Raw genomic sequence first — 24,165 nt, forward strand, 5'->3', positions numbered from 1 at the left:
TCAAGCTAAAAGGAACCACCTGCTCTTCAAGGGCATTCCCCTCTCTCATCCTTCAAGATTTGACTGGTATGCTGCCTCCTTCTCGAAACCCTTCCTGATCGCCCACTGGGCTTTATTCATATCCCTCTTGGGGTCCTATTATCTATTGCTTGTGTCGTAAGTGTTTGAGGATTTTTCTTTTCCCTCCCACTCGCCTGTGAATTCCTTGAGGGTTCCTTTCTTGTTCTTCCTCAGCACCCACAGTGTGCACCCACACGCCCATAACAGGCGCTGAGTGTTTGTTATATTGATTTACATTTTACTTGGTTGTGAAAGGCTTCTTTTAAGCTTCTTTCCAAGATATTTTTGACTGATTTAGAAGTACCGATGTTTTCATCAGCAAACACATGATAAGCCGGGCCCTATGCTTTTAAAAATAAGGCAAAATCTGTGGGCACAAAAGGCTCACAATACAGTTGATTGATTGAATTTTGTTGTTTATAAAGGACTTGAAAAAATAACAGTCTGGGTTTCATAAGGAATAGACAGACTCTTGATGAAGCCTCCCTAAGTCCAAGTAATGAATAATATCATGCTTAGCATCTCCATGATTTCCTGACTATGCCTCCAGCTGGGACCCCCTCCCAGACCCAAGAATGCAGCTACTTCTTGATGACATCTTCCCTTGGACATCTAATGAACATCTCAATGTAACAACATTCAAAACTGAACTCTTGATCTTCCCCCTAAACCTGTTCTATCTGCAATTTTGCCATCTCAGTTGATGGCAAATCTTTCCTTCCCATTGCTCAGCCACTAACCTTGAAGTCCTTCAATTCCTCTATTTTTTTTCCTCTCACATCACATTTAAACTGTCAGAAAATTTTATCAGCTCAACTATCAGACATATCTATACACCATCCACTTCTTATCATCTCCACTGCTTTCACTTGGTCTAAGCCACTATCATCTTTCACCCGGATTATTGCAATGGCTATATAAATAGCCCCCCTACTTCCACTACCTAACTTGCCCACCCACAAAGTCTGTTCTCATCATTGAGAAGCCAGATTCTCATCACTGAGAAGTCAGAGTGATTCAGTGAGAATTCAGGTGAGATCATGTCACTCTTCTGCTCCAAACCCTCCGAAGATTCCCCATAAAAGCCAATGTCCTTACAATAGCCTTCAAGGCTCTACATGAACTGGTCTCTTGTTCCTCCTTCCCCCACCCCACCCAATTATCTTTCTGACATCCTTTCTTTCTTTTTTTCTTTTTTTTTTTTTTGAGACAGAGTCTCGCTCTGTCACCCAGGCTGAAGTGCAGTGGTACAATCTCAGCTCACTGCAACGTCTGCCTCCCTGGTTCAAGCGATTCTCCTGCCTCAGCCTCCCAAGTAGCTGGGATTACAGGCATGCGCCACCATGCCCAGCTAATTTGTGTATTTTTGGTAGAGATGGATTTTCTCCAAGTTGGTCAGTCTGGTCTCGAACTCCTGACCTCAGGTGATCCGCCCGCCTTCTACTCCCAAAGTTCTGGGATTACAGGCATGAGCCACCATGCCCGGCCCTAACCTCCTTTGTTATTACTCTTCTTCCCACTCACTTTGCTCCAGTCTCCTTCCCTGAGCTCTCTCACCTCGGGGCCTTTGCACTTGCTATTCCCTCTGCCCAAATGGCCCTTTCCCTTCATATCCACCTGGCTCATTCCCTGATCTCCTTCAAGTCTCTGCTCAAATGTTGCTCCTCAGTCAGGCTTCCCCAGCCACACTACTTATAATTACAGCTTCCTATTACCCCTCCCTAATCCTCCTCTCTGCTTTATTGTTCTTTTTGTTTTTTAGATGGAGTCTTGCTCTGTTGCCCAGGCTGGAGTGCAGTGGCATGATCTTGGCTCACTGCAACCTCTGCCTCCTGGGGTTCAAGCGATTCTCCTATCTCAGCCTCCTGAGTAGCTGGAATTATAGGCATGTGCAACCATGCCCAACCACTGTATTGTTTTTCATAGCACTTATCAACCTTCTACCACTATAGATAAATTACTTATTTGCTTTGGTTTTTGTCTCCTTCCCCCCAGAACATAAACCTCAAGAGAACAGGGATATATATGTTTTGTTCACACTGTTTCTTGAGTACCTACAATAGTGCCTTGGATATAATAGGTGCTCAGTGACTACATACTGAGTGAATGAATGTTTGATCGGTAGAGCAGTTCTCTAAGTCAGCCTTACCGATACCTGATGTCGTCTCCTATTTGGTGAGTAGCACGAATTCCTAAGATGGGTTTTTTTTATGTTCTAGGACCCACCTCTAAAACTCTTAGTATGGCAAGAAACCAGGTTCAGAAACTGGCAGATACCCAAATTTATATATGCACTATTCAAGTCGTGGATCAGTCTATAGTCAAGAGGTATTCATCAAATACTTCAGTAGAGGCATAGCAAAAAACCGTGAGACATATCTAAAGAGATAAGGTGACTAAAGGTGACAAATTAGAGGCCAAAATTGTAGAAAACCAAAGTTTGAGTTGTATGACACAAGTAAGTGCAGAAGAAGTTAGGGTAGGAAGGGATGAGTGTTTTGAAGTGAGCTGAGAATCACTTGTCTTCCCCAGGCCTCTAATGGAGTTTCTAAGCAGGAGTACTGCTGGAATCATATTTCAGTAACCGCCAACAGCAATATTTTGTACTCACATTGTTCCCTTCAAAAACAACTTCAGATACTTTCTGATTTTTATCTAAGCATTCTTACATTCATCCGATAGTCAGAAATCATAGTTAACCAACTCGTCTGATGTTGGGAGGAATGGACAAAAGAATTAAGACCATTATCTCCAAATGCTGCCCTGTGGCATCCTTTGTACAGAGCAAAAACATCTGTAAGAGTGTTTTCTCAACCTACTTCGTGCTCAGCCCCCTCCTCCCTCCACACAGGGGATATCTACTTATGTCATGAACAATAAGTATATAATGGCCCCTGCTTTAGCTAGTATGTCCCTCCCTAGTAAAGGAGTAGGGCTCTCAGGCATGATAAGGAAGGCATGTGAGAAAAATAAGGTTCCCCAGTCACAACTTAGGGGGTGTGAGAAATACCTAGTATTGGCTGTCCTAGGACCCCTTTGATGGTGACAGACCTGGAGGATAGTTATCCAGGACAGAAGAGTAAAACTGAGAAGGCCGTGCTAGTGTCCAGGAGGAAGTTAGTTTCCTGGCCTTCAATGGTTAAGCTTACCTGGGGCTCTCTGTGATGGTGATGGCGTGGGTTGGTGCCTGCCCTGGGCACCCTCAGTCCTGTTGTGGTACCATCTGGTTAGTGGCCTCTGGCCCAGTGAACGTTTGCCCTCAGGGGCAGTGTGCCTTCCAGTGATCCCCCTGGCACAAGGGACATGGACGAGGGGCAGCTTATTGTTTGGGCAGTCCTTTCTGAAGGGCTCCTGTAAGCCACACTCACGAGCTCTGTCAGGCGGGTTGCCCGCCCAGCCTTTCTTTCTTTCAGAGCCACCGAAGTTTGAAGTTCGTCTGTCTGAGGGCCATGACTAAGGTGGAGGCCTTTTTCTTGTCTCATCTGTCTCGTTCAGGCTGCTCCTCCTGATCTCTATTATAAAACACTGAAGTTGCCAAATTCAGTAGAGTTTCCAAATTTTGCTCAGGGCCCAGGGCAGACTTTTGAAGTTTTTTCTAATGTCTGCAGCTGACTGAGTGATAAACTTATCCTTTAAAATTAGTTAGCCTTCAATAGAGTCAGGTGACAAAGAGATAAGCTTTCTTCTTTTTTTTTTTTTTTTTTTTTTTTTTTGAGACAGAATCTCACAATGTCGCCCAGGCTGGAGTGCAGTGGTGCAATCTAGGCTCACTGCAAGCTCTGCCTCCCGGGTTCACACCATTCTCCTGCCTCAGCCTCCCAAGCAGCTGGGACTACAGGTGCCTGCCACCATGCCTGGCTAATTTTTTTTTGCATTTTTAGTAGAGATAGGGTTTCACTAAACCAGGATGGTCTCGATCTCCTGACCTCATGATCCACCCGCCTCGGCCTCCCAAAGTGCTGGGATTACAGGCATGAGCCACTGAGCCTGGCTGAGGTATGCATTCTTAACGCCTCCCTTAGCCTCTCTAAAAATGCCATAGGGGTTTCTTCCTTTCCCTGCGTTATGGCGGACATCACTGAGTACTTCATTGGCTTTTTTCTGGTCTTTCTTAATCCCTCTAGTATACAAGTCAGTAAATGCCTGTGACTCCAGTCTCCAACCTCCAAATCGAGGTCCCAATGGGGATCCATGCTGGGAACCGCCTGTGGGGAATTGTTCCCTTTCTTCTGATGTCATTTTATCATTAACCTGGCTTAGGTAACAGAGATCCCCAAACTCCCAGGGATCCTGCAGCCTTAGCTGCGGCCTCTTTTTCGTTGGGAGTTAATGTTTGACCTAACGACAACATAATATCTCTCCATGCTAAATCAAAAGATTGTCCTAATCCCTGTAAGACGTCTACATATCCATCAGGATTATCTGAGAATTTTCCTAGGTCCAGTTTGATCTGTTTTAAGTCTGAGAGGGAAAAGGGGACATGCACTTGTGCTGGGCCAAAGTCTCCTCCTCCTCCCACGGCTTGGAGGGGGCACAATCGAGGGCCATTGGTGCCTTTTGGTTCCTTGACTATCTTTTTATCTGGTTCCTTTTGGGCCATTAGGGCCAAAGGAGAGTCCTTACTAGTGGGAGGGGGAGCTGTGGGGAGACCTGAGTATGGGGGTAGGCTTTGAGGACCCCTGGTAGGATGTAAATTACATTTTTTACATAATTGTGGGTTATCCCCTAGTGAGAAAAAAACCTGTATATATGGCACTTCATTCCATTTGCCCTCTTGTTTACAAAAGACATCTAGGTGTAGGATGGTATTATAGTTACTTCCCTCAGGTGGCCATGTCTCTCCTCCGGGAAGAGGCTATTGTGGCCAGGTGGTGCTGCAGAAAAATATAAGTCACTTCTTCTTCAGCGTTTGAGGGTCAAATTGGTCCCAGTTATCCAGAATACACCTCAGGGGTGGTTTGCTTTTGAGGGACGTCTCCCATCTGAAAGGAGAACATAGGAGTGCCCACACCCCTAGTCATCCCCTAGTGAGCACTAGCCCTAGGGCGTCCCCTATGGTTCTAGTGTCCTTTTCTTTCCAGGGTATGCAATCACCCATGGAACCCTGCTTAATGAATTTAATTGCGCTTACCAACGTAGCAGTTTTGCCCGCACTTGTTTCCTGTCTTTTTTTAGCTCCCCAAAAAAGGGGACCGGGGCTGCTGGATTTTAGTGGCTCCTTGCCAGCATGCCCACAATTACCTTTGCATCTGCGAGTGAGTCTTAGGTTCGGAGTGTATTTTGAGTTCAGAGACCAGGTACCAGTTAGCATATTTCTGGGCTTGGAGCTGTCCCAGCAAGATAAATTCCTTTAAAATGGCACTGAAGCACAACAGTTTTAGGGTAGGCAGTGGCAAATTGGAGGACCAAGGTTAGAACAGTGCTTTTCGTACCTGAATTTTCTGTCACCTATTTGCCCTCCTAAAAATATTCATTGACCTTTGGACTTGAATTGGGGGACCTATTATCTATTATATTGTTTTTGGCCCATACGTCTCACTGCTTTGAGTGGAGAAGTTCTACAGTTCTAATCGCTGATCCCAGATGGGAAAGGTGGTAATTAAAGTAGCCTCTATAATCTGGAGTAAGTTTAGGGCAACAAAAGGAAAAATGTCCTAGGCCTTCTATCAGCCACCGACATGCCTTTTGATGCCCCGGATAGTGCCTAGGGTACAGGGTATGAGGGACAGGTTCCCTATAAGTATATTGATACCCATTTGAATAAGGATAAGCCTGGGGGCACCATGGGCAAGGGTCTTTGGATTTTCACCTCCCTCAACTTAGGCTCCTAGCCCAAAGATTCTTAGATTCAGGGGTAGGAAAGATCGTAGATGATAGGGCCTCAAGAAAGTCTTCTCTGAGGACATTAGGACCAGGAGGCATGGAATGCATGCATGGGTGGCTGCAGAGTAGAGGCTTCTGGCTGTGCCATGATCTCAACCGGGTCAGTGCTGGGAGTTCGGGATGACAGTTTTCCGCCTCTAGTCAGCCCTTGTCTTTTCTCAGGAAAGGTAGAAAAAGGTGGAACTGGTTCCAGGCAAAACAATGCTCCCAGCCCAGAGGGCCGGGGGTTGTTAGAGAGCCCTTTCCCAGAAAGCCTCACACCTGTGTCTTAAGTCAGATGGCTGCACTTGTTGCTTTTAAATGGCCGACAGGTGCCTGGTGTTTTCCTCCAATTTCTAGCAAGAAGATAGAACAGAATAGCAAGTGAAAGGGGTCCAAGGTTACTCATCGCTTTGGAGAAATCCCAGACAGGCCCCCAGAAATGAGACGAGAAGTCTTCTCCTGATCAAAGGTTTTTCTTGATTGAAGGATTCATGGTCTCACAGGCTTCAAGGAATGAAGCCGTGGACCACAGCGGCAAGTGTTACAGCTCGATTAGAGAAATGCGTGGACCCAAAGAGTGTGCAGTGGCAAGATTTATTAAAGTGAAAGTGAAAGGAAAGTGAAAGCGAAAGTAAAGCTTCCATGTGGTGGAAGGGGACCTGGAAGGGTTGCCTGAGTACAGTCAAATATTTTCCTATTATGCTTAGTATAATTAATCTCCCTAAATCCAATATCCAAAATACATTTTTCCTTTTTAGTCCCCATTAACTATCAAAACACCTATCTGGAAAACAGTATTTTTTCCAGAGGTCTGTGTGTTGTCCCAGTCACCCAAGATTCCAAACTTTAGGGTCATTCTAGAATCTGCTGTTTCTCTGGCAAGTTCTTTTGCTTTATCTCCAAATTCTTTTTATTACAAGGCTTCCAAATTCCCTGAAGCACAGAATGGCAGCATTTGAAAAATGCTAAAATAATATTGATGAGTGAACACATATTGAGTTCTAGGCACTGTGTTAAGGATTTTACATAGATTATTGAACTGAGTTCTTATGATAACTTGTAGGTTAGATACTGCTATCACCACCTTTTTAAAGCTGGGGGAACTGAGATGCAGGGGGTTGAGTGACCTGCCGAAGGTCACACAGCTGATGAGGAGCCACAAGTGAACTCACAGTATGATTCCAATGCCCACGCTCTTTACCATTATAAAGGCTTAGATCATTTTGCGGTCCGCCTTTTACTTTTTAATTTGGAAAGTCCTCTTACATGGAGAAGGCAGAGTTCTCCTTGGAAGCAGGATGTTCTCCTTTCCCTGAATATTCTTTCTTATCTCAGTTTTCCTTCTCTCTTTTAATGTCATATTCAGTCCCAAAACAAACTCAGCATCCTCACTTCTAAAGTAGCCTGCTTCCATGTTTCCTCACTTCTGTCCGTAGCACCACCATCCTTGATGTTCAATGGATCTGGACCAAGTGGCTCCTTTTGTCAGAGGTATTCTAACCAGAGCGACTCCATCTTGAATAGGGACTGGGTAAAATAAGGCCGAGACACCTGCTGGGCTGCCTTCCCAGGAGGTTAGATATTCTTTTTTTTTTTTTTTTTTTGAGACGGAGTCTCGCTCTGTTCCCCGGCTATAGTGCAGTGGTGCAATTTCGGCTCACTGCAACCTCCACCTCCCGGGTTCAAGAGATTCCCCTGCCTCAGCCTCTGGAGTAGCTGGGACCACAGGCGTGCACCACCACACCCGGCTAATCTTTTGCATTTTTAGTAGAGATGGGGTTTCACCGTGTTAGCCAGGATGGTCTCGATCTTCTGACCTTGTGATCCACCTGCCTTGGCCTCCCAAAGTGTTGGGATTACAGGTGTGAGCCACCGCGCCTGGCTGTGGTTAGGTATTCTAAGTCACAGGATGAGACGGGAGGTCAGCACAAGATACAGGTGACAAAGACCTTGCTGATAAAACAGCATGCAGTAGGGCTGGGTGCGGTGGCTCACGCCTGTAATCCCAGCACTTTGGGAGGCCAAGGCAGGCGGATCACAAGGTCAGGAGATCAAGACCATCCTGGCTAACATGGTGAAACCCCGTCTCTACTAAAAATACAAAAGATTAGCCAGGTGTGCTGGTGCATGCCTGTGGTCCCAGCTACTTGGGAGGCTGAGGCAGGAGAATCACTTGATCCCAGGAGGCAGAGGTTGCAGTGAGCCGAGATCATGCCACTGGACTCCAGCCTGGGCAACAGAGTGAGACTCCATCTCAAAAAAAAAAAGAAAAAGAAAAAGAAAAAAGCATGCAGTAAAGAAGCCAGCCAAAACCAAGATGGCAATCAAAATGACATCTGGTCATCTTCACTGCTCATTATATGCCAATTACTAATGCATTCGTGTGCTAAAAGACACTCCCAGCAGCACCATGACAGTTTACAAATGCCATGGCAATGGCTGGAAGTTATTCTATATAGGCTAAAAGGAAGAGGAACCCTCAGTTCTGGGAAATCCCTGCCCCCTTTCCCAGAAAACTCTTGAATAATCTACCCCATATTTAACCTATAATAAAGAAATAATCATAAAAATAGCCAACCAGCAGCCCCAAGGGCTGGAGTAGTCATTCTTTTGTTTCTTTGCTTTTCTAATAAGCTTGCTTTCACTTTATTCTGTGGACTCACCCTGAATTCTTTCTTGTGCATGATCCAAGGACCCTCTCTTTGGGTCTGGATAAGGACCTCTTTCCAGTAACACTTTTCCTTATATCCAATTAGTTAGCAAAATTAATTCATGCTTCTCTTTTGATATTTCTAGGATATAACCCTTCTTCATTTCCAATGCCATTATCTTAGCCAGACATGAATTGTTTCTTGCCTGGATTAATGTAATAACTTTCTAACTTTCTTCTTGCCTCAGTCTTTCCCCATTTCCAGTCTTTCCTGCATTGCACCAACAGATCTGTCCTCCTATAAAACCACAGTCTTTATGACTCCTCCCTGGCAAAGGTTCTACAATGGATCCCAATTCCTCATTAGGTTCATTCTCAACTTCTCAAAAGTAGAAATTCAAGCCTCTCTCTAACCCAGCCAACCTTAGTTCCCTTCTCCCTACCCCAAACTGTCCAGTACAGGAAGGCCTGTCTGGCTTCTTGTTCTTCCTGACTTGCACCATTTTCATTTCAGTCCCTAGACCTTGGCTCAACTTATTGCCTGTCTCAACAACTCTCCATTGCCCATTTTGAGTTCAATTTCCTTAGTGAGGACTTATTTTCTCTCTTCTTCACTGCCCCCATGCTTTCCACACAGTCACTGTGAAGGATTTTCCTCTAAAGGTCTTCCTGTTTAGAGACTCATTCCAAGGTCCTCAAATGTGGCTTAGGTGGGGGTAGGCATTTTCCACCTTCCAGTAAAAAGGATACCAGACTCCAACACTCACCCACTGAGTAACAAAAAAACCGGGGAATTATTTTGCCATCACCACCTCAACATTTTAGTGTACACTTATTCATAACTCATTATAAAGTACTTCACAGTTTTTATATAGAGCCTAAGCAGGACCTCCAAATTTCCCAGCACTTTGGCAAGCAAAAACTTTTTCTGAGTGGCAGATGAAGGGGTTGCTCTATAGGATTCAGAACAAACTCCACAAATTGCATTTTGAATGATCTTTAGTTGGCCTTGTTGTTTTAAGGCTACCTTTCAGAAAGAAATGCGTGTCTTCAACTTTAGATAAACTAGAAGCAGATTATATCTATTTAAAGTATAGAGCTGTTAAAGATCTACATAAAAGCAACTGATGGGCTGCAAAATGCTCCCTTTGTAGCTTAATTACAACCTAAAAGCTTCAGCTTGTTTTAAACAACATGACCTTTAGTCTGTAGATAAAATGCATGTAAATTAATCTTGAATGTCAAGTAGATTTGGCCAAGAATTTCTTTTTTATGTGTGGTGGTGGTGGTGGTGGTGGTGAGTTTGAGGAATGTAGAGGGAATAAAAGAGTGTCTTTTTTTTTTTAATTGTGTTTTTTTGTTTTGTTTTTTTAAATCAAATCTGAGGACTGTTCTGATAGTTCCCACGTCGGCAACAATATCCTGGAGAACACAAGACCCCTAAGAAGTAAAATTGTTCTTTCTCGATCTGTTTTTGCTCTACCTTCCACTCACATTTTCTCAATTTTCCAAATGCCAGCATACAAATTTTTTTCAGGAATGCCACCAACAGGAATCAACAGAAGTTAACAATAGCTGAGCCAGTCAGAGAGTGGTAAAGATGACTGCCTTTCAGTGAGTGCCAAACCTCATCATCAGTGGGCACACAGAGGCATAACTACCCAACAGGTTCATCTTGCCTGCTGTGCAGATAGAGTCGATTTATCAAGACAGGGGAATTGCAACAAAGAGTTTCATACACATAGAGCTGGCTAAACAAGAGACCAGAGTTTTATTATTACTTGAATCAGCCTCCCCAAAAGTTCAGAGGCTAGGGTTTTAAAAAGATAGCAGGCAGCGGGGGCTAGGGAATGGGAAATGCTGATTGGTTGGGTCAGGGATGAAATCACAGGGAGTCGAAGCTCTCCTCTTATGCCAAGTCTGCTCCTAGATGGGGGCCACAAGACAGATGAACCAGTTTATTGGTCTTGGTGGTGCCAGCTGATCCATCAGAATGCAGAGTCTAAAAAATACCTTGAATACCAATGTTAGGTTTTACAATAGTCATGTTATCTATAGGAGCAATTGGGGAGGTTAGGAATCTTGTGGCCTCTGGCTGCATGACTCTTGAGCTGTAACTTCTAATCTTGTGGCTAATTTTTTTATTTTACAAAGGTGCTCTGCTTCCCAAGCCAGGAGAGAGTTCATTTTGGGGAGGGGCTGATATCATTGTTGTTAAAAAGTTAAACTATAAACTAAGTTCCTTCCAAAGTTAGTTCAGCCTACTTTGAGGAATGAATGAGGGCAGCTTGGAGGTTAAAAGCAAGATGGAGCCAGTTATGTCAGATTTCTTTCACTGTCATAATTTTCACACTATTATAATCTTTGCTAAGGCAGTTTCAGAGGGGTGGGAGCTGGGAAATCCTGAATCTCTGAAGAAGCCCTGTTGCCATATCAAGGGGAACTCTGTTTTGTTGTCAATGCCAAGATGATTTAGGTTGGTATGATTCCAATCCAGGCTTTAAGAGGCCAAATATTATCCCAAAGCAGCAGCTGATAAAAGCACAGATGAACAGACAAGTTGGCACCCTGAAGGAAATAGAAATAAAGAGTAAACCCAGAAACAAGACACTAGGAGCATAGGGCAAAAAGAGCTAATGGCAAAGCAATATTGAGTGCCATGGTCTGAATATTTATGTACCCCCAAATTCCTACGTTGAAACCTAATCATCAATGCGATGGTATTAGGAGGTGGGGCCATTGGAAGGTGACTAGGTCATGAAGGGAAAGCCTACATAAATAGGATTAATGACCTTATAAAAATGATTTTATAAAATCATAAAAATGATTAATAACCTTATAAAAATGAGGCCCCAGAGAGCTGCCTTACCCTTCCACCATGGTGGAAGGTGAGAAGGTGAGAAGGTGCCATGCATGAACCAGAAAACAGACCCTCACCAGACACCCAATCTTTCGGCACCTAGATGTTAGACTCCCCCAGCTGCCAGAACCGTAAGAAATAAATTTCAGTCGTTTATAAGCCACCTAGCCTATAGCAGTTATAGCAGCATGAATCAACTAAGAATATGATAAATCTTAATAAGAGCAACAATGAACAGTTACTGAGAACCTGACTATACCAGGCAGTGTACTTCACCTATATGATCTCCCTTAAACATCCCAACAACCTAATGAAGTAGATACTAATTTCTCAGTCATACAGATGAGGAAACTGAGGCTTGGTGAAGTTAAAACATTTGCCCAAGATCACCCAGCTACCAAGATGTGGGTCCAGAATACGAATCCATCTGACTTCCAAGTCCACACTGCTTATCACCACCACATACTTCAAAGAATTAGGGAGAGAGAATGGGGCTGGGAACTTAACAATGAAGAAAGATCCCAGGTTGCTTGAGCTAAGGACAGGTACATGAGGGCTGAAGGTGGCAGCAGTACCATGGGCAGGTGAGCCTGCGACTGCCATAGGGAGATCCTGGCATGAGAGCTTGGGAAGGATGAACCAGCCCTTGGCTTTGAAGGGCTTGTGATCTGAGAAATTATTCTGGAACTCACACAGGGAGGGACCTTTGCCAAAGGATCTCTCAGCCTGTGGTCTAGTGGGCAGTGCTACTAAATAATTGGCTGATCACAGGGTACTGCTCTCTCCCTAGAGTGGAGAGACAGTTTTCAGGTACTTTTAACGTGACTCTGAGTTCCAAGACAAAAATCAATTTTATCCCCGGCCTAGTGGCAGGGAAGATTGAGGGAAAGGCAGGGAAATAGTGTGGATAAAGACAAGAGCAGCTGGGCATGGTGACTCATGCCTGTAATCCCAGTACTTTGGGAGGCTGAGGCAGGAGGAACACTTGAGCCCAGGAGTTCCAGAACACCGTGGGCAACATAGTGAGACCCTGTCTCTAAACAGATCTAAGAGAAGGCTGGCCATCAAGAGATGCAAGCATTTTGAACTGGGAGGAGATAAGAAGAGAAAGGGCCAAGATATCTCGTTTTAAGTGTCATCTTTTGTTTTATTACGAAGACAATAAAATCTTGAGTTTATGTTCACTTAAAAAAAAAAAAAAAGACAAGAGCTGACAACTCACCAAGCCCCAGAAGGTTCTACCCTGCTCAGTCTGTAAAGCCTTGGGAGGCTCATTCCTACTGCCCTCACCTCTGCTGCTTTGCATAGAAAGAGACTGGAGACTTTTAATAATTCCGGGACATGGGATTAGGTCCTGATGGTTTCATGCCATTCATTTGGTCAACACAACTGCTCTATTCTCATGAGTCCAGATGATCAGCCTTGACCCACCTGTTTCTTCTATATGTCCCTAGAGAATCATGCCAATAATTTCTTACAAGGAATGCTTTATCTGTGTGTGTGCAATGGATCTCAGGGGCCAGCTCCCTCCTGTCTTCCTTGTGCACCATCATTGCCTGAGACATGAGTTAGGCTTATAGGTGTGTTCCCATCACCAACACCACTAGACACAATCTAAGCAGAGATATGGCCGCAAGCTCTCTCCCAAACCTTCCAAACCTTAATTGATACCTAGCGATGGCTTCTGACATGGGAACAAACATACCGTGTCAGGTGTGCTCAGAGGACACAGCCCTGACGTCCTAAGTGCACGTGTGCACATGCTGCAGTGAGAAGGGCCACAGAAACCCACTTCCCAGGCTCTGCATGGGGTTTATGACTTTGGCCACCCTGTCTTTTTTAATCCTCCTGTATCAGGCCTCTAATCTCTCATCAGCTCCCCAAACCCCTCACCCTGCAGGACCTAGTGTGGTATGCATCTCTCTCCTTCAATCAAGGAGAACAGATAGAGTTTGAAACAAGGCCTAGATTTGGGAATAATGAATGGCTAAAAGCTCCCCTAACATTGTTTGCTCTCAGTTTGGGAAGCCAGCAAGCAGCCTGGCTCAGCGCTACAGCTTCACTGTAGACGGAACAGCACTCTTAGGGTGCCTCTGTCTTGCATTCTGTCTCCTTGGGAGAGGTGTTAGACCCCAGAGTTAACCAAGGCTGGAGCATCCCTGATTTAGTAGCCCGAGCTACTAAGAATCAACCCTAGGCTGGGTGCGGTGGCTCACGCCTGTAATCCCAGCACTTGGGGAGGCCGAGGCGGGTGGATCACGAGGTCAGGAGATCAGGACCATCCTGGCTAACATGGTGAAACCCCGTCTGTACTAAAAATACACACACAAAAAATTAGCTGGGCGTGGTGGCAAGCGCCTGTAATCCCAGCTACTTGGGAGGCTGAGGCAGGAGAATCGCTTGAACTCAGGAGGCAGAGATTGCAGTGAGCCAAAATCATGCCACTGCACTCCAGCCTGGGTGACACAGAGAGACTCTGTCTAAAAAAAAAAAAAAAAAAAAAAAAAAGAGGATCAACCCTAGTGCTGTTTCAGGGAATTATGATGTAAGTGGAGGTCTAGCAAAGTTTTTCTAAGAAGAACAAGACAAAAACTATTTTAGGCTTTGTGGGTCACATGGTCTCTGCTGCAACTATTCATCCCAGCTGCTGTAGTGCCAAAGCAGCAATAGACAGTTTGTAAAGAAATGGGCATGATTGTATCCCAATAAGACTTTATTTATGGTTACTGAAATCTGAATATCATATCATGTTCACATGTCACGCAATATTATTATTCTTTTGTTTTTTCCCCACCCATTTATAAATGTAAAAACCATTCTTCATAGCCTGTACAAAAACAAGTAGAATAGCAGGCTGGACTTGGCCTACAGGCCATAGTTTGCTGACCCCAGTCTAAATCCTCAGCTTTTACAACATTTGGAAATAACTCAGTCCAAGGAAGTGGGAAAGGGAGATAAACTCGGGCACAGCCAGTTTAAGGAAATATAGCACCACAAGCAGGAGCTGTGACTGTAGGTAATGTGATTTTTTTCTCTATAAACAATAGAATTTCTAGATTCATATCAGTGTAGCTTACAGCAGTCATAATGCAAAGCTACCTGTTTGCTATGATAATGTGTTACTGCTTAATCCAGCTGGAATCTCCGGCTTGGGAACTACCCTAACAATCGGGAGCACATGCTTTTGAAAAGCCGTAGTGACAGGAAATCTCCATCCACTGAAGATGGAATTGATTTTTAGAAACAGCAAAAACAACAAAAAACTGAAACCAAACCCAATGCAAAAAACCACATCGACCTCAATCAGTAACAGCAACAATCACAATGACACAGTAACTACTACACTTTCAGAATCAGGCTGGTAAATAAGGGCATTGTGGTCAAGCTAAATAAAGCCCTTTGGGTCTAAAGCCACTCATGATTCTGAGATGAGACTCCTGCAAATGCATGATGGGAAGTCCTAACATGGCCCCTAACAATGTGAGTGTTGTTTGGCCAACATTCTGTCAGCCAACTAAAAAAAAAAAAAAGATCTTTTTTGAATTGCTGTCAATATTTAAAAGCCAGGAGATTTCACATAAGAAAAAAACCAGATTTTGTACTTCTCTTAAAAAAAAAAATCAGGCTAGACACAGTGGTTCATGCCTATAATTCCAGCACTTTGGGAGGCTGAGGCAGGAGGATTTCTAGAGCCCAGGAGCTCAAGACCAGCCTGGGCAACACAGTGAGATCTCTACTAAAGAAAAAAAATTTTTTTTAATTAGCCAGGTGTGGTGGCACACACTTGTCCCAGATACTGAGGAGACTGAGGCAGGAGGGTCATTTGAACCCAATTAGTCAAGGCTGCAGTGAGCTATGATCACTCCACTGCACTCCAGCTTGGGCAACACTGTGAGACCTTGTCTCTAAAATAAAACATAAAATAAAATAAAAAAATAAAAAAGAAAAGAACAGAAAAGAAAAGAAAAAAAAAATCAGGCACAAGAAGCAGGAGGCTCTGGTTCTTGTACAGTCACCATCAGCGGGAGCCTCCCCTTTAGACAAAGCAGATGAACCTCAGGTTGGTGCAGTCCCTACCATGCTCTATTGCTCCCCGGCCCAGGAGCAGCTGCCAAATGACCTTGGGTGCAAGGCCCCTTTTACTCCCATAAAGAAGAGAGCAACACAGTCACATGGTTCAAAAGTCAAAATGATACAGAAAGCTATACAGTGAGGGGTTCATTCCTCCCTTATACCCTCCAAAAGTAAGCACTTTTGTTAATTTCTTCGATTAGTTCTCCCTTTCTTGCTTACACAAGGTAATACAGTATATGTTTTTCTCTGCCTTGCTTTGTTCACTTAGAATATATCCTGGGGATTGTTCTAACTCTTATTATATCGAGAATTTCCTCATTCTTGTTCTACAGCTACTTAGTATTCCAGTGGGTGTATAGATTCATTTAACTAGTACTGGATTGGTAGATATGGGTTATTTATAGTCTTTTGCTTTTACAAATATTCTGCAATGAATATATACATATGTCATTCATAGGAGATAAAATCTATGGTGAGATTGCTGAGTCAAAGAGTATTTGTAATTTTTTCCAGATTTTGCCAAAGTGCCTTCTGTATGGGTTCCGTCATTCTACACTTCAAACAGCAATGCAAGAGCATGTCTGCTTCTCTTCAGCTTACCTAATATAGTGTGTTGTCAAACTTTTGTAGTTTTGTCTTTCTGTTAGGTTAGGGGTGTCCAATCTTTTGGCTTCCCTGGGCCACAGTGGAAGAAGAATTGTCTTGGGCCACACATAAAATACACTAATACTAGCAATAACTGATGAGATAAAAGGAAAAAAAAAATCGCAAAAAAATCTTACAACGTTTTAAGAAAGTTTATGAATTTGAGTTGGGCCACATTCAAAGCCATCCTGGGCCACAGATTGCACAAGCTTTTGTTAGGTGAAAATTATATTTTGGGGTAGTTGAAATCTACATTTTTAAATGAAGAGCTCTTTTCCCATGTGCTTATGAGACATTTGTATTTCTTTGCCTGAGAACTGTCTGTGTCATTTTCCTGTTGGATTCTCATCTCTGTTGCTGATTTTCCTATTAAATTTTTTTATCAACTGTTAGGAATGCTAAGTGTATTAGAAAGATTATGTGTCTATGATATGATATGAGTTTTCCAGTTTGTTTTGCTTGTTTTGTTTTTTTTGAGATGGAGTCCTGCTCTGCCGCCCAGCTGGAGTGCAGTGGTGCCATCTCGGCTCACTGCAACCTCCATCTCCTGGGTTCAAGCGGTTCTCCTGCCTCAGCCTCACCATCATGCCTCACCATCATACCTGGCTAATTTTTGTATTTTTAGTAGAGACAGGGTTTCACCATGTTGGCCAGGCTGGTCTTGAACTCCTGATCTAAGGTTATCCACCTGCCTTGGCCTTCCAAAGTGCTGGGATTACAGGCGTGAGCCACCACACCCGGCCTTCTAGTTTGTTATTTATCTTTTGCTTTTGTCTGTGGTGTTTTTATTTTTGTTGTTGTTTGCTATGCTGAAGTTTTGTTGCTGTTTCATGTGCTTTTAAAATATAGTCAAATTTATTTATTTATTATTTGCATCTGGCTTTTGAGTTATAACTTGAAAGAAAAGGCTTCCCAATTCCAAAATTAAAAATGATATCCTCATATTTTCTTTTAGTTTCATATTTTAAAAATGTAAATCTTTGAGCCATTTAGAGCTTGTTAAAGTACACATTGTGAGAATGAAACTATTCTTTCCACTCTCTCTTTTCCCAGAGGGCTTGCCCCTTGTCTCAAAATCATTTATTAAATTCATTCTTCCTCACTGGCGTGAGATACTGTCTTTATTATGCACTAAATTGCCATACGTATTTAAGATTATTTCTGGACCTTCCACTCTGTCCCGTTGGTTTATCTATTCATATCCCACTCTGTTTTAATTACTCAGGCTTTAATTATATTTTAATATCTTGTAGAACCTACTGTTCCTCCTTGTTCTTTTTCAGTGGTTTCCTTGCCAGGAATGCTTATTTTTCCATGTGAACTTTTGAATCAGTTTGTCTAATCCCAGAAAAAAAACCTATTGATAGTTTTATGTTGAGATGGCATCAGGTTTCTAAGTTAACTTTCAGTTAACTTATTATGATGCTAAGTTTTCTATCCAAAAACATGCTATTGTTGCCATTTGGTTTAAATATTTTCTGTTCTACAAGAGCGGTCCCCCAGCCCTTTCTTAACACAAAAGATAAGTATATAGATACACACACAGGTTTTGCACATCTTTTCTTCCATTATATCTTTCAACAGATGATTGTTTGGGTATAAGAAGTCTATTGATTTCTTAGTAATATTTTAATACCTTGTTTCCCACTGAATTCTGTTATTGTTAGTAGTAGGTTATCAACAGATTTTCCAGGTATATAATCGTATGATCTGAATATAGCCAGACTCTCACTTCTTAACATATTTAGACCATTTTCCCTTGCCTTGTTGCTCTGGCTGATCCTCCTAGGACAATTCGAGATACTATTGGTGATAGTGGGCAGCCCTGTCTTAATACTGATTTTAGTAGGACCATCTCCAGGATTTGACAGTTCAGTGGAAAGCTATAGTTTTGGGGGTGAGACACAATTACATTTTATAATGTTAAGAAAGGATCCAATGATTCCCATTTTATTGCATATTTTAAAAATCAAGCATTGATGTTAAATTTTATCAAATGAGTTTTCATCATTTGACAATTATGGAATCATATTTGCCTTCCTTAAAAAAATCATTTGAATTGTAACTCCTGCTTTAAAACAGCCAGGCTGATTTTCTTTTTAGAGAGGTGCCAAGGACATTTTGAACAATGTCCTGGTCATAGAAACGCATACGGTCCCTCAAGGACAACAATTATCATGGATACATAATCACCAGTCTCAGTGTCTTACATCTTCTCTATGTTTGTTTAATTTATGAAAATATTTATGAAACTCCCTCTGGGTGCTTGACCCTAGATTTTGGACAAGTAAAGACAGGATGATAAAGCTACCAGAACATCAGCAAATGTGAGATAGGAAGAGAGGAATGAGAGAGGGTAGCTGATGGGAAGAGAACAAAAAGAATATGAGAGGAGGTCAGAGAAAAAGAGAGTGAACAGAAGTAGCATCTCCCGCAGGAGTTAGTAGCAGATGGGTCAAATTTTCTCTCTCCCCGCTCACCAGATCCTATTCCCATTATTGGCCTAATTCTGTGGTTTCCAAGCCCCATCCAGGGCCCTTTTCATTACTTTCTCCCAAAAGTATGCACATGGTTTTAAAGATTTAATGTGCTTCTTGGCTGTGTCAAATTAACTGTACTTAATAATTATCTTGCCTTTTTAACAAAGTCATTTACAGCTGCCAACCAGGTTCTGGTAAGAGTGTGCTCAGCTAAACAGAATTCTCATGTTGAGTGGATGTATTTTCAGCCAACAGTACAGAAACTCAAAGTATCAGTTAAATTGAGGCTCATCTTGGATAAATGAACCATTCTGGAAGGCTTTTTGAAATGTTGACATTAGTCTGCAGAGAGTTTGTTTCTTTATTCCTAGACCTCTAAGGACAGAAGACCTCAGGGTGAGGACCTTGGATCTCACTCTCATTCAAGATCTGGTGGTGTATAAAAGGGCCAGGGAAGGTGTAGCCTTCACCTATAAGAGGTGTGTACACTTGCCTCCACAATATATACTAGACCATTCTCTTAACTTCTCTCCAAGAGCTACCAAATGATGTTTTCTTTAAAAATGGTTTTCTCATATGAATAATTGTTCTGAGAAAAGCAGAGAGTAAAGATGAGGGAAACTGTGAAGCTGAATGGAAAGAATATTGCTGTCATTAATTTAAAAGCTTTTCAGTAATAAAATTGGCTCCTCGGCCTGAAGCAAAGGCCTTGATGGGGATCTGGTGGGAGAGTGATGCCTAACACAGCTACTATCGATAGGAAATTATGCCAAGGTCCTTCCTGCTGGAGAGTAAGCACTCCACCCCCAGGCTGCGGCCTAATAAATTAATTCAGAATCTCTGGGGATGGGATTCAGGCATCAGTAAGTTTGAAAGCTCCCCAAATAGTTCCAGCAGGCAACCTTACTACTCAAAATGTGGTCTTCAGGCCAGTAGCATTGGTAGCAGTGGGAGCTTGGTAGAAATGCAGAATCTTAGGCCCCAGCTTAGACCATCTGAATCAGAATCTGCATCTTAACAAGATCCCCAAGATATTCCTGTGCACGATAGAGACTCAGTGTTAGAGACTGAGTAGTGTTTCTTAAAGTGTGGTGCCTGGACCATCTGCATCAAACTCACCAATGGCATAGGAGGTGGGGGGATGAGGGGACTTCTAATAAAGCAGATTCTGGAGAGGATTCTATAGGTCTGAGGGAGAGGCCCTGGAAGCTGCACTATAATATGCTTCCAGCTGATTCCTAAGCCTACTGTTTGAGAACTGCTCCCAAGAGGAAAGTCAGTAGTAAGATGACTGCCTTCTCCTAGCCTTAGGGATAGGCCCTCATGACTCTAAAAGGTCAAAACATACCCATTGCAGGTGGGGGATGAGTTGATGATAATCTACTAATAATTTCCAGTCTGACAAATGTGATAGTTCTGCTCTCTGACCTGTAACAGAGTTAGTGGTAGCACTGCTAGGTCACCTAGAGTTAATTTGACATAGAGATGAGTGTCTCCATTCAATTCGTTAGTGACAGAATAGGTTGCAATTTGGATACAAAAGCTCCTACCTTAAAAGCAGGATTAAAAATGTAAAATAATAATGCTCAGATGTATCCCTTTTTGAGGGTTTTTAAAAAGCCTTAAAATGTAGGGTAGAGAGCTGAGAGGGTGAGAATGAATTCCCCTAAGGAGGTTTTTTTCATCTTATAGCAGTCCTTTTTTGAAACTTCTGCTTAGGTCCAGATTTTTAAATGATAACATGAAGTTAAAAAACAAATGAAGTGAGGAATGGAAAACTTGATCTCTCTCAAAAGATGTATTTGAAGTATGTAGTACTTTTACGTAGTTTTAAAAGCATTTCAGCTCATGTAAGATATTTAAAAGCTTCTGTGAGAACGGAAGCTTTAAGTCAATTTATTTTCAAATGCCTAGGATTCTGAAGTATGGCTCACACTTGACTGGAGGTAATAGCCGAAATCTTTCTAATTATAAAGTGAAACGAGACTGTTGCAATTGTAGTAGATAATGAAATGGGATGGGGAACTGCAATGTGATCTAATAGTATTTGTTCAATACTTATTGAATTAAAAGCGGCAAAAGCAAAGAAACTTAACACTGGAAAACGAATCTTTGAGGCTTTGAAGACTTTCTTCAGAGCAGTGTTTCTTAAACCTTTTGGGGGAGGCATGCAATGGGGGACCCCTTGAAGATCTAGTGAAAAGCTGCAGACCCTCATCCACACGGGCAGGAGGGCACAGGCACACACACTTGGCCATTTCTGCAGTTCCATGTACTCCCTGGAGCCCAATGGGGAGACCAATCCGCAGGCCCCATGTTAAGAACCTCAGCTTTGACATTGCATTTTAAGAAAAAAAAAAATTGCACCATATTGACGTCCCTCATTTGGAATTGCTTGAGATCCAGGGGCAACTTTCCCAGCATCTAGGTCCCAGGTGGGCAGTAAAACTAGGGCTGTTTTCACTTAAACGGAAACAATTAGGCCGGCCGTCTAGCAGGAATGAGGCGATGCCAGGTGAAAAGCCAGACCACTAGTTGATGCCAGGGAAAGAATCCCTTTATTGAAAAAGCCTACGTTCTTTCAGAAACGCGCCTCCATCCTCTCAGAGGGCCCCACCCACAGGTCAGTGGCACAGGCGGAGCCCCAAGGCTGCTGTGGCTCCGTTCACATCAGGAGACGAAAACTTGTCTAAGCTGAGAAGAAAAATAGGCTCTTAGAAACACTGCCGTCGCCCTTCATTTACATGCGGACTCAAAGAATGTCAGAGGTAGAAGAGACTCCTTCCTTCACCCTGTCCCCAACCTCACAGATGAGAAAACAGACTCCAGTGGGTTGAGGTGCTTGCCGAGGTGACATCCCAACTACTCATGCCCACAGCCCTCTCCGCAGCACCTCGCAGCCTGGCCAGGGGAGAAGAGGGCGTCGGCGTCCTCGCCCCACACCCCCAGCCGCCCACCTGGCCGGGGCGCCACGGGGAACCGAGCCCCCGCCTACCGGCACCATGGAGTAGGTCATCATCAGCAGCATGTCCTGGCTCTCGGCGCGGATATGCGGCGCGGGCTCGCCGCTGTGGCTGCGCTTGTTGCGAGCTGAGCTGGCCGGGTCTTGGGGTGGTGCGGGCGCCCCGCGCGGCGCGCGGCTCAGCTCGGCCAGGAAGGAGCGCAGGGCACTGTCCTCGCGCTGCTCCCGGCCCCGCTGCGCCTCCAACGCCCGCAGCGCCACGCTCAGCCCTCGCCACTGGCACAGCGCGAACACCGTGCCCGCAGCGTTGAGCGCCGAGAGCAGCGCCACGGCCGCCAGGGCGCCACGCAGGCCCCAACCCGCATCTCCACGGCCTCGCTCAGCGCCTCGGGCCATGCTCTGTGCGCCTCGGGCCGGGCAGGGCTTGGCAGCTTTCAGCCCTGGCAGCCTTTATACGCCTCGGGCAAGCCGTGGGCTGGTGGCAGCGCCGTGAGTCAAGTCACCCTTTGGCCCAGCTGGCGGGGCGGGATGGGGACAGTAGTGGTGGCGCCCGAGCAGCCCAGAGGGACAGGCGGGCAGAAGCAGGAGAGGAGCCAGTGGAGACAGCCTGCGGAGGAGGGGCTGGCAGGGCTTGTGCTCCCAGAGTCCCGACAGCTGAGCAAACCCTTTCCTCCTCTTCCCACTGCTCTGCCTGTGGGCATTGCTGTGGCCCAGACAGGCAAAGCAAGGGTCAGACTGAGGGGGAGAGCAGGAATTCTTATGGGGAGAAGTCTCCGGATTCCACCCCCTTCTACCTCTACACTGCCCTCTTTGGAGAAAAAGATCAGCATGCCCAGATGCTAAGGCACGTGCCCACTGTCCATGCGAGGTCTGGTCCTGGCCCCAGCACCAGGCTGCCCATCACTCCCCACCATGGCCATGAGGCTCCACGAGGCCACTGAAGACCCCAGATGACCTATCCCAGGAAGGGGATGGATAGGGGCAGGGAGACACTTGGCACTGGAAGGCAAAAAAGGCCACCCATCAGAACCAAAAAAGCCCAGGACTGCCTGGCCAACAGGACTGGTCCTTGAAAGGAGAGTTCCAGGATTTAACAAGCCGGGAACTCTGCGATGAGATCCATATCCGGAAAATGGCAGGATGATGAGGAAAAAAACCCCAGGAATCAGGAGACCTGGTCCTAAAGCCACTCCGTTGCTACTCAGCTGGGAGGCTTTGAGCATGTCCCGAGACCATGAGGAGGTGCTTTCTGGCCTAAGGGTTGGAGAGCTGGGCCAGGGTTGGGTTGTTACCTAGCCCTAGGAAAACATGTTGTCCAATGCCTCTCATTTACTCCTTGCAACTTTTATGTTGCCCAATACCTGCTCTGCCTCGAGGGCCACTGTCAACCAAATGCAGAGTCACTTTTGAGTCTCCTCAGAGAACCTCTTCACTAAAGATCTTTCTCAGCTTCTCCTAGAATGGCTCTGCTTCCCTGGGGCCCCAGGACCTATGGGAAACTAACGTAGATAGCAATCTTCAAGCCTCATGTTAAGAACCTCGGGTTTGACATTGTTTAAGAAAAAAAAAATCACTCTGTATGGATGTCTCCCATTTGGGAGACCCAACCAGAAGGCAGGATTGCTGTTTCCATAGCCCAATAACTCAAGGAAGAGGTGGCTCCCCGCCAATGAGCCAGTTGGAGCAGTTATAGAAAAAGGACTTCCTCTAGCAGAGACCACACTGTTTCAGCACCTGAGAGAGACCAGTAAAATGATTGGAGAGCAAGCACTTTTGACTTAATGGTAGGAGCTCTGTAACCATCTACTCCCCCAACGATTCACATTCTGATGTGGTTTGGATCTGTGTCCCCACCCAAATCTCATGTTGAATTGCGATTCCCAGTGTTGGTGGTGGGGCCCAATGGGAGGTGATTGGATCATGGGAGTGGTCCTTCATGAATGGTTTAGTACCATCCCCTCAGTGCTGTTCTCATGATAGTCAGTTATCATGAGATCTGGTTGTTTAAAAGTGTGTAGCATCTTTCCTGGTCCCTCTTCCTCCCGCTCCCACCATGTGAGATGTTCCTGCTCCTGCTTTGCCTTCCTCCATGAGTAAAAGCTCCCCGAGGTCTCCCCAGATGCAGGTGCTGCCATGCTTCCTGTTCAGCCTGTGGAACCATGAGCCAATTAAACTTCTTTTCTTGTAAGTTACCCAGTCTCAGGCTTTTCTTTATAGCAAGGCAAGAATGGACAAATACACATTCTAATTCTTGCAGGTAGGATTTTTTGGCACAGGAGAGAAAGCTGAGTAGTATCAGACTTCTTGCCCCCTACTCTCCAGGGTGAGCCAGGGTAGAGCCTCTGAGAATGCACAAGGAAACTGAAGTGACATCTCAATCAGAAATTCTGGGTAAAAGTTTAGATTCCTGAGTTTTAATAGGAACGTTGACCAACTTCAGTATTCTTAGAAGAGCATACAGGATAAGGAGAAATTAGGAAAGCATGAAGGTCCAAGTGTTTCATAAAGTAATCCCACTGTGGGGATATGATGACTGGGAGAGGATGGCAGTGATGTAAAAAGCTTTGTC

The 24,165-nt window shown here is 44.4% G+C and overlaps 1 protein-coding gene across 1 annotated transcript in view; it reads right to left on the reverse strand.

Annotated features, from left to right (window-relative positions):
• GLDN (gliomedin) overlaps positions 1-22,058 on the reverse strand; it is a 63,816-nt gene extending 41,758 nt beyond the window's left edge. The window contains exon 1 of the mRNA XM_003266927.4: positions 21,630-22,058. Coding sequence (XP_003266975.1) covers positions 21,630-21,992 — 363 coding nt within the window. The 5' untranslated portion in view covers positions 21,993-22,058. The remainder of the gene's footprint in view (positions 1-21,629) is intronic.
• Positions 22,059-24,165: the final 2,107 nt, after the last annotated feature.

Source organism: Nomascus leucogenys, chromosome 6 (genome assembly GCF_006542625.1).
Source record: "Nomascus leucogenys isolate Asia chromosome 6, Asia_NLE_v1, whole genome shotgun sequence".
Taxonomy (NCBI): Eukaryota; Metazoa; Chordata; class Mammalia; order Primates; family Hylobatidae; genus Nomascus; species Nomascus leucogenys.